At 39.6% G+C, this 11,611-nt stretch overlaps 1 protein-coding gene across 1 annotated transcript; it reads left to right on the top strand.

The window, feature by feature from the left end:
- Nucleotides 1-381: 381 nt before the first annotated feature.
- LOC122773776 (Na(+)/H(+) exchange regulatory cofactor NHE-RF3-like) lies at nucleotides 382-10,747 on the top strand. Its single transcript, XM_044032687.1, has 11 exons — nucleotides 382-485; nucleotides 1,856-1,883; nucleotides 4,063-4,124; nucleotides 4,222-4,433; nucleotides 4,997-5,068; nucleotides 5,678-5,810; nucleotides 6,102-6,238; nucleotides 6,329-6,536; nucleotides 8,749-8,945; nucleotides 9,028-9,180; nucleotides 10,121-10,747. The coding sequence occupies exons 1-11, from the start codon at nucleotides 470-472 to the stop codon at nucleotides 10,151-10,153; spliced, it is 1,251 nt and encodes a 416-aa protein (XP_043888622.1). The 5' UTR covers nucleotides 382-469; the 3' UTR covers nucleotides 10,154-10,747.
- The last annotated feature ends 864 nt before the right edge of the window (nucleotides 10,748-11,611 follow it).

Raw genomic sequence — 11,611 nt, 5'->3', positions numbered from 1 at the left:
ATGAATAAATTACAATATACAGTCACCAAACTTTGTAATTGTAATTCACAAAATGTATGTTGTGATTAACTCATGGTCATTTTGTTAATATCAGCTTATTTATATTCATAAATGTACATTGAGTGCCCGCTCCTGGGGTTAAAGGGTTAAGTTGTACTACTATAATTATCATGAGTTGTATCTTTTTAAGACAAACATCAAGTCCTCCTTTGCTTTGCTTTGCCTTTTTGACACCATGTGCTGTTCAGTGTTGGCTGAAGCTCCGGCGTACCAGTGCAGGCATCCATCACTGTTGTGTGACACTCAGCACACAGTTTCAGGCGCAGAGTAAATGTTTAACCGAGGGAGCTGCGGAGTAAGGAATCACCTCCTCACCTGCTGACACACTCTTTTATTGTCTGTATGTGAGCTGTGAACCTTTGTCCACTCAGCGTCTCTGTCAGAGCAGGAACTCGCACTCAGGGACTCCATGAGCTCGTCCACAGGTAAGACTCTTTTAAACGCACCACTTGCCATGATTTGACTAATCCAAATGTTAAAGTGTCACATTGCTCTGTGTCACCTGTGGACAAGTCTGCTTGACTGTGGTGTCGTTACTTTACTGGCAGGTGTGTCTGTTCTACAGAGTATTTGACTTTGGTCTGAAAACAAGTGGAGTCCACTTGTCTCTCTATAGTTAAGCACAGTTCTTGGGTAGTTACTTGTTATTGTTAACCATGGACCTGTGGAGCGATGACAGAGCTCTGTGTCTCTTACACACACCCACTGACACACACACACTCACACACAGTAAACAGCCTTGGGATTAGTCATCTCATTTAAATAGTTTTTGGTCCACAGAACTGTTGCTGGCTGTTGGTTTATTTTTTCCAAGAGAGAGTTTCTGGTATTGATTTATCTATCTTGACTTACTTGTTGCTGTGGTGGAGTATTTTCTCCAGCACAGTAGCTAAAGTTGACACGAAAGGTCCCACACAAAGTATTATTATACTAAATGTACTGAAAATGAAGGCAATCTTTGACACAGTTGGCAGATTCGTAAGTGGAGCATTGTACCAAAGCAAAAACCTCTGCCAATGCATTTGCAGAAAGGTTCATCACAATCTATTTAGCAGTGGTGGAAAGTAATGAATTACTTTTACTCGCGTTTACTGTAATTGAGTAGGTTTTTTGTCTGCTTCACATTCATTACTGAGTAAAAAAATGAATGATGAGGACAAGTGAATGACTGATGAGGACAGGTGAATGAATGATGAAGACAGGTGAATGAGTGCTGAGGACAGGTGAATGATGAGGACAGGTGAACGATGAGGAGATGTGAATGATGAGGACATGTAAATGATGAGGACAGGTGAATGAAGGTTTTAAAAACAATTAATGTGAGATTTGTGTCCCCTTGTCCTTTTTGTACGACAAGAAAGAAACTTGAAAAAAAGTTTCACTAAAAATTCACTAGTAAATTTTAAACAAGCTACATTTTTACTTAAAGTTGAGTACATTTTTAGACCAGTACTTTTACTTGTACGTCAGTAAAATGTCATCAAAATAGTGGTACTTTTACTGCAGTACTCTTTCCACCTCTGCTATTAAGTGATTTTGGAGCATGAGTTCTGTGTATCCCCTCAAAGGAATCATGCAATAATCTTCATATTGTGAGTCAGACTTCAGCAGCCTCTCTGTCCACACACACAGGAGGTTCTGGTGCTTCTTGGTCGGGTTAAAGTACCTTTTTTAAGGGTGGTTGAGTTAGTAAATTATACAAAGGCTCAGCTGCTCTTTGTGTTCCTGGTCCTGATGACAGGCAACAGCTGAGTGCAGCCACACTTTCTCACTGTGTCACTGTCGTTTTCCGCAGGCTGTCAGGATGCCGTTGAATTTCCACGGTAAGTTCAGCGTTAAACACAATGTCTCGACACTAGTTGCTGCTTTTAAACACGACCCAGTGTTTTTAAGAGGACCAGGTCTGTGTTTCAGACACTCAGTTATCCAAAAATTCTACTTAATTCATCCTGAAAGCAAAAGAAACTCTTAAGTGCAATGCTTCATACTAAAAACTAAGTGGTTTTGATTGTATTGTATTTTGTACTTTTTTTATGATGACTGGTCCTTTGCCTGGCTATAATCAAATTTCCCAAATTGAATAATGAAGTGGGTTAGGGTTAATGGCTCATAAAGCAGAGACCTGAACACAGGGAAAAAGTTCAACATGTTTATTGTGAGAGACTGGTGGAAAGCTCACATGAGGACAAAAGACAATCCAGGGTCAGAAAAGAAGGAGAGCAAACTACACAAGGAGACAAAAAGACACAGGTGCAGGACATTAGGGCGAAACAAGCAGCAATCACACAGGTGGGAAATTTCACAGAATGTGGGCAATGACACCAGATTACCAGAGATGAAACAGAAATCCTTACAAACCTGCTGTGTCCATAGTTTCTTTATTCTGTATTCCTTATCAGTTCTCCTTCATTTCTTTCCTTGATCTTGTGAAGTTCAGTAACCATGTGGCGGTAGCTTCACACGAGTGACACAAAACACAGCGTCTAGATCAAATGACCACTGAGTGTCTAGTCTGGTCACAAAAAGGAAAAAAGAGTTCAGTAGAGTTTAAAATAATATCACAATGTTCCGTCATGGTGTCACAATAAGGATATGTTTTCATTTAAAAATGAAAGTCTTTGTTTTGATATGGAATGATAAAAGGTCAACATATTTATTTGTGAATGTCATATGTTGACAGCCATATAGTGGTGGTGACATAACTCGAGAGCGTGAAGCAGATAAAGATTGACTGTGAGTCATCAGATGTTCAGGACTCCTTATCTCTGCTGATATTGTCCGAGACCTTCAGGAACCTTAAAGGTGATGCACGTAATATCTGTGCAACAGTAACCTTTAGCATTTTAAACAGATACTGAACTCCCACTTAGAAACAATGTATGAGTCGCCAGATTAGTGAATTACGTAAATAAGATGCTGGCGATACACTAGACTCTTGAAAAACATAACTGTCCCTCCGCAGTTTTTTATTTTTATAAAAATGAAACGTTTCAATGTGTTATATATCCACAGACAGAAGTGAAGATAGAGCTAACCTTAGACAGGAGGAAAGTCTGTTGTCAGCTTCCTCTCTACTTCCAGTGTTGCGGACATTTTTGAGAAGGGCACATGGGCTTTTTAATTCTGGTATAGTTTAATATTTCTAAGGCAGCTGACAGCTCGCTGTTCTCTGCTTACTCTGCTGGTAACTGGTATCACTGAAGTGCTAATAGCTGTGTTATTGGGTGGGGCAACAGACCAACGCACAGATTTTTGTGACCTGCAAATAACAAATCATGGTCATTTTATGACTTAATATAATGCAATAAGGAAAAGGTTCTTAAACAATGGTTTTCAAACACAGTGTAACACTGTCGCTTGAAAATTCTGGACGGATTTCAAGACTTTTTTTTACATGCAAAGTTCTTGAAATTACAGAGAAATCGGGCATGAAAGCTCAAATTTGTGGCCACAAAATAGGTATAACCCTAACCCTGTGCATGAAATTTGGATTTGTGTAATAATTTGGTATTAATGATATCTTTGTAACTCATTCCCAATGTAAAATAAAACTCAATCACTATATCTCTGTCCATCGTGCAGCTTCAGCCTCAGTGGTTTTAACATTTTATCAGTAGACAGGATTTCCATTACCGTTATCTGCAGTGTCATTCTTAGTCAAAAACTACACTGATAGATACAGACAGTCAAAATGACATCACTGTCTCAATTCTATATCATATCTACCATGTTATTATGACTAGTCAATAGTTCAAGTTCAAGATATCTTTAATTCACCTCATTTGATGATATCTACACTGTCCTTATAGATATCTCGATCTCGGTCTTGAATTAAGTTTCAGATATCTCGTACTGGAATTGTGACTAGTGATTATATCTGTAATAACTCCAACACTAATACAATGCAGCACTGACTTCAAACCACTGGTTTGGTTCTGTAATAAGTTTATTATAACACATTTAATTCAGTCACACTGACTGTGTCATTTCTCCTTCCTTCAGTTTTACCTTCAATCCAAAGGAGGGGATTGATAATCCAGCTCTGGTCATCTCTGACGACCCTGGTGACGTTTCATACGCACGCCTTCACATACTCGACTTTCCAAACCCTCTCTCTCTTCAAATCAGCTGATGGCGTTTACCCTCTGCTCTGTTGTGTAGAGCCGGATCAGAGTGCCGTGCCCAGACTGTGTCATCTGAAGCGTCTGGAGGGACAGAGCTTTGGCTTCTACCTGCGAACAGACCACAGCAGCCGCGGCTTTGAGGTCAGAGACGTGGACTCATGGAGTCCTGCGGAACGCAGCGGCCTCAGAGACGGAGACAGACTGCTGGAGGTCAACGACGAATATGTGGCCAACATGGACTTCAGCACAGTGAGTGTCCAAAATCTTGTGTCCACAGTGAGAACAATGTACAAAAATAATAACTCCTTCAGTTACAATAGGGTCCTTAATGCTGTATATCCTTGGTCCACTACTAGGAAGCACACCTGATTCAAATGTTCAGCTCGTCATCAAGCTCTGCAGAAGCCTGATAACGAGCTGTTCATCTTAATCAGGTGTGTTGGAGCAGGGCAGCATCTAAAACATGCAGGGCCTGAGTACCAGGGTTGGGAAACACTGTATTAGTACATATACAGTACTTACACATGGAGTTGCTCCCCCTTTCTCAGTTATAACAGCTTCCACTCTTATACCACCTGAATAATAAGACACATCATAGACAATAATCAATACAGATAGCACAATGTCACTTTAAAACTGCATCATTTGTCACTGCCACTGATCACTTTAATTCCCTTTCATTTTACAGTCTCAGAGCGACTCAGGGTTGCGTTTCACTGGAGGTTATATGAGTGTAACGACGCATGTGACAAATAAAACTCTTGAATGTTGAATCTTGAATTCTCTCGTGTGTGTCTGTGTTTCCCTGACAGGTGGTGAGGAGGATCCAGTCGTGTGGCTTCCACCTGTTTCTCCTGGTGCTGAGGAGAGACGAGTATGAGCAGGTATTGTCTGTATGAGGATGAACAAACACGTCACAGGCTCAGCTCACATGGTGGCATAAAAACGAAGCTTCTTCTTGGAAAACACTTCCTCTTACTGATATTTAGTGGCAGACAGTGATAACCAGGCTACCACTGTCATTCCCACTGAGAGTGACGGCTGCAATAATCTCAAACATAAAAGTTAGGGCAGGTTCCAAGACTGAAACGGTTACACAAAGTCTTTGACCATCTACAGTTCATATTATTGCAAAAATATTCAGGGATTCATGAAAAACTCTGCATGTAAAGGGCAGAAACTGCTGCTGAATGTGCGTGAACATTAAGTCCCCAGGCTTTAATATGTGAGAGACGGTCATGTTACTGTGATGGACATGGTCACATGAGCTTGGGAGTACTTTAAAAATGAATTATCACTGAACACAGTCCACTGCTCTATCGAAGAAAACGCAATTTCAAACTTATGTATAAAGGCAGCCATATATCAATTTGTTGCAGAATAGTCTTTTCTTAGTCCTTTGTCTCTTAAAATAATGTGGTTTGTATTATTGTATAATTATCATACATGTATTATTATACTGTATATTGTCAGTATTTGTATTCATATTCCAGGCAGTGTCTGTGGGTGAGGACCTGAAGATGCTGGCCAGGCTCTCCAAAGGGGACGGCTGGTCCAGACCGAGACTGTGTCACATCAGCAGACACCCAGAGCATGGTCTGGGGATGAGCATCGTTTCAGTGGAGGGTACGGCGGACACGCTGTCTGACACGATGTGGATAACTCATTGAAAGCTTCCCTGTGGGCTGAAGGATATGTAATGACACTCCATTAATAATTCACCTCCCGTCACAGAATGTAACCATATTACTGATTTACAAGTCAATGACTAAGTCCTGAACAGAGTGTACTGAGACAACACAAGACCAACATTGTACTGAAATAGCAAACTTTTAAACTAAAGGATTAAGTAGAGTTTTAAGTAATTATTTATTGCTGTGATGATGATGATGATGATGATGATTGGTGTGTCCCCAGGTCAGAAAGGTCACTACATAGTGCATACAGTTCCTGATGGTCCAGCAGAGACAGCTGGTGTCTGCAATTGGGACAGACTGATCTGGATCAATGGAGTCCTGGTGTCAATGCTCCCAAACTCCACTCTTAGCAAATGTGTACGAGTCCAGTCTCCACATGTCACCTGTCTGCTTTGTTAATCTGAGCATGTGTGTGTGTGTGACCCCTGCAGTGTTTTTGCTCCTCAGGTGAAGAAGAGTGGGAACGCAGTGACTGTGCTGGTCACTGACAGAGAAAGTGAGGCTTACTATGTCCGGAGGAAGATACCCATCCTGCCCGTGGTGGCTGAATGCAGCAGTCTCCCCTACGCTGCCAAGACCATGCACCTGAAGAAAGGAGACGATGGCTACGGCTTCCTGCTGAGACAGGAGCGGCTCGTAGGCCGGACTCAAACAGGTGAGTCTGACGAACACTGATGAAGACGTGGCAAACACCTGGTGGAGCTACATTGGAGTAGCAGTGGCGGAATAACATTGGCACAACAGAACAGCAATCTGAGAACACGATTAACTGCATCAATACTACGTCCAGCATCCTGCCAGGAACCAAGAGATAAACTTTAAACCTTGTGTCAGTCAATAATGCAATAAAAATGTTATATTTATACACCGTAAACACAGACTTCATTTATTTGTCTGGTTATGCTTAACTCTAGCCTCGCCTATACTACCTATTAACTATTAACCATTTGAGCACTAAACAGTGGAATTACAGTTTGGAAAGGTACGCTGTAGGACTTATATCATCCACTGTGGACTTCTGAATAATAACCAGAAGTAAGTAAGTAGCATGATTTGGCCAAACTGCATCCAAAAAATGTGGAGCTGTGTGGTGAAGGTAACAGCAGAAGATGTGACACATCTAAGTTAAGTAAAGTAAAGTTTATTTTTTTTAGTGGTAGAATCCACTTCTTAAAATGTTTCATTGGCACTTCTTGGCATTTTCATCCATAGTCCAACTGTATGTAGCTATCTCACTTTACTGCATTGCTTCCATCAGTCATCATATAAAATGCTGCACAAAAACAACACACTCTTGTTATGAGAAACACAGAGAGAGTCATGGAGCTTCTGATCAGCATTGTGTGGCAATGGCTTGGATATAAAAGACATTTGCATGTATTTAAAAGTTACACACTGCAGCTTTAAATCACTGTGGCGCTGTACAGTAGAACCAAATCCTGGTCCCCAACCACAGACACTGTGTATCAAATGTGAGATGTACGGGTTTTAGTATTTTTATACATAGTATTTTTAAGTTTATACAGAATTTCAATTAAAAATGGTAGAATTCCTAATGCACATAATGTTTGATAACGTATGTGAAGTGGGATACGTGTTGGTAGGAACGAAAGTCTTTTCCACAGACAGAGAGCAGCTAATGCTGCACAAAGACAAGGCTCAATGTCGGCATTGTGCATGATGTCACTGGTGTTATCGCAAGTTCAACCTCGTTCCAACACAACAGATCTGTCATAAAGATAAACTAAAGAAAGCACTGACTACTCTCACTCTGTTTTCTACAGTGTCAATACGACACCATTTCGCAAAAGTTTGTGAGTCATACTGCTCACAAACAGACAAACATGGCCAAAGACAGGGAGACAGTCATTTAATTACATGTTCATTATTATTAATTCTATCAAAGTTACAGTTGTTCTTCTGTGGAAACTCTCTGAATTCACCTGCATCATATTACAAATTATATTGACGTCTGTAGTGCTGCTGACGTGCTGCTCCCTGTCACGTCCATGTACATGTTAATAATAATAGCACCTTTCATACAAGGATTGCAGCTCAAAGTGCTTCACAGTAAAAGGAAAATACAATTTAAAAAGCAAATAGAACAGTAGAATGCAACACAGGGTGGTATAAAAAGGAGCTAGTTGAGTTTTAAGTCTTCTTTTAAAATGTTAATGTTAAATGTTGTCTCTTTAAGGTTGAGAATCTGATTGTATCTCCGTTTTGGTACTTTTCTACACTGTCGTAAGTGACATTTAAAGGGATTTTATCGAATTAAACATGTAGAACTGAGAGACTTTGGTTAACATAACAACAGGAATATACCAGCCTTTGCATGCAGCTGTTAAATGAACAGGAGATAGTGGTAAGAAAGAGGGGAAATGTCTCCTAGTGTGTAATACCTCGTTATCCTGTAGATTCATGTTCAAATTACAAATGTTACTAAAAAGCAGGTTTTATAAATACAGGAGACCAGGCAGTAATATACTGTACATTATTTTAAACTAGGAAGTCCCTGGAGATAAATCTCTTTTACGAGGCAGACAGATTATAAGTTACAGTTTAAAAAGACATAAAACTGAGAAGACAGACAATAAAAGTGTCAAGCAAACTTGAGCTGATGAGCGGGGAGTATACAGAGTGCAAGGACGTGTATATACAACATCACTTCAAAAACCCTAAGCTATCACTTTAAGGCAGGGTTTCTCAATCCTGGTCCTGGAGACCTTCCTCCCTGCATGTTCTCTTGACGGGCAGTGGGTCTCCAGGACCAGGATTGAGAAACCACACACCACACAGGAACCAGTCTTACATTGGATTTTCTTTCCTCTTTTGCTCTCTCCTTTTTTTAACTGGCTGTGACTCAGTTCATTTGCTGAGGGAGGTGGATGAAGGAAGTCCAGCTGAGGGCGTAGGCATGGAGGACGGAGATCTACTGCTGGCCGTCAACGGAGAACCTGTGGAGTCTTTGGAGCATGAGGAAATCGTCCAGAAGATTAGACGGAGCGGTGATGAAGTCATCCTCACTGCTATATCCATACCAGGAAGAGACTTTTATAGAATGGTACATACATTGACAGACTCAGTGTACACATGCAGTATATTGTCTCAGGACTTGACTTTCATTGCTCTCTGTTCTCCTGCAGTTAGGCATTTCTCCCCTGATGTTCCCTGAAGTACATGCGTCACAGGATGATAAGGGGTCGACTGTCACTTCTTGCACCAAGGACCAGAGGAATGCTCCTCACACAAATGGACATGGAAGCTCAGCTTTGCACTCAGGACCTTTAATTACACAGGTATGATGACATTCGTTAATTTCAACCCCATTTTATATTAATGGGCACATCACTGTTGACTGACATGCACAGCCATCACATGTATACCTGTACCTTCAAGTGGTAGGGCACCAGTTTGAATCCCGGGTTCAGCCGAGGGCCTTTCTGTGTGGAGTTTGCATGTTGTCCCTGAGTGTCCGTGGGTTTTCTCCAGGTTTCGTTTCCACAGTCCAAAAGCATGCAGAGGTTAATTGGACTCTCTAAATTGACCGTAGGTGTGAATGTGTGAGTGAATGGTTGTTTCCATGTTAGCCTTGTATTGGCCTTGGCCTAGTCCACTATGGGGAGCTGGGTTTGGCTCCAGCTCCACATGACCCTCATGTAGTGGATGAAGCAGTCACACACACTACAAGTGGTGATGTAAACATGCTGCTGATAATCTGCTCTTTGTTGAACACAATCACAATCTTGTTTATTGCCATGTAAGTTTTCACACACACAGACTTTGTCTTGTTGTTTTCGGAGCATACCAATTAGTAAGAAAGTGCAATTGTGAGGCATTTTTTAGAAAAAGTACAAGAATAATACATATAAAGAAAATTTTATTCCCCCTTAAAAAAAACCAATTAGTTTCGATTAAGTTACTAACTTGGAAAACTCTCATAACTTTATTTAATTCTACATTTTATAATCTTGTTAGAAATGTTCTTATATATTCTTCCTGTTTGTTAATGATGTATCTGTTTATATCCCTCTATGTAAACATATTGACATTTATATAAAAGTAACAACAGGCGTGTTCTCTCGCTCCAACACACCTGATTCAAATCAATGGGTCGTTATCAGGCTTCTGCAGAGATCAGAATCAGGTGTGACACCATGCAGAGTTTAAGTTATGTAGCCTATTGTTCCAGAAATACGATCATTGTTTTATGATCGTTGTGACTTTTGTGTCTTTCAGTTGACAAAGACAACAAGTGATGCCTTCTTGTGATGGGAATGAACACGACAAAAATCACCCAAACGAGCAGTAAACAGGAAAAAAAGGAAATGAGTAAAGGTTATCACACACAAAACCATCACATTGTAACTGGAGCATTTTTATAACTATAATGAATGTTTTTCTGTTAATTATATAAATGTTATTGTGTGTAGATTTCCTCTGATATCATGTATGCTCAAACTGTGAAATATTTGACTTCATGTATGTATTTATATAGCTTTATATAGTGTGTTGACCAAACATATAGAAAGATTGTAATGTAAATAATGGCCTATGTGTAATCTGATTAACTGTAACATGAACCTGAATGTCTCAATTCATACAATGAAAAAAAGTGTATGACCAGTTTAAATATTCATTAATTTTATAAATTTTCTAGAATAAACTATTTGTATGTATGAATGTCACTTTTATGTGATTACTTTACATATATACATAAATATATAATATTTGCTATGAAAGTCCTCTCTATTGTATTTATGAATCAAAGTTGTAATGGCGTGTAGGGCTGCAACAGTTATTCGATTGTTAATCGTCGGCTGTTTTTTCAATAATTAAAACAAGCTTTCTGATTTCTCAGCTTCATTCAAACTGAATATTTTAGGTTTGTGGACAAAACAAGACATTCGAGAACATTATCCTTTCCAGGTCTGTGAAAACACTGATCAACATTTTCTGACCAAACAAGTACTCGATTAATCGGAAATATTATCAACTCAGGTCAGTTGCAGCCCTAATGACGTGTGGTCATGGACTGTGTGAGGCTGTCATAACAGAGAATTAAGGACCACAAGTTCTGGCTTTCTTTAAATGTCACATTTAATGTTTTCATCACTATTTTCCAGCTGGAACCTTTTTGTATAGACCTCACACCTTCTAAGACAACTGTTACCTAGTCATTAGCTTTGATTTACAGAGTTCAATTGATACATTTATATACTGCAACGTTTATTCAAATTACAATGCATCTGATTAAAACATCAAATACACAGACATGGTTTAGTACAGCAAATTATATGAATCCAAATAGTTCCAGTAGTTGTTGACTTGAGTTAGTCTCTCACAGAACACAACGTTTCTCAGTTGTTACTCTACATTTTTTTTTTTCCAAAAATGAGCATCATTTCATTCAAGTACTTCATTTCAACAAATAAAATAAAATAAAACATACAGGAAACAACTACGTCTATACAAAGAGTAGATGCTGGTGATGTGGAGGGAAAGTGACGTGCACCACTGCGAGCTGTGTTCATTCCTGAGAAAAGTCCCGTTTAGTTGCCAATCAACAATCGTCTGTTAATTTCTTCTTTTCTAGATTTGCTGTTCAGAGATGGTCCATAAGGTTTGATAGCACAAAGTGTCACATTAGACTAATATATGACTTTTAACCATGTTGCCTTAGGAGTAGGACTGAGAGAGCTCAGTGCACTGAAACCTAAGAGATAACTA

Source organism: Solea senegalensis, linkage group LG8 (assembly GCF_019176455.1).
Source record: "Solea senegalensis isolate Sse05_10M linkage group LG8, IFAPA_SoseM_1, whole genome shotgun sequence".
NCBI lineage: Eukaryota > Metazoa > Chordata > Actinopteri > Pleuronectiformes > Soleidae > Solea > Solea senegalensis.
The sequence above is the reverse complement of the archived record's forward strand: the minus strand, read 5'-3'. Positions and strand labels throughout refer to the sequence as shown.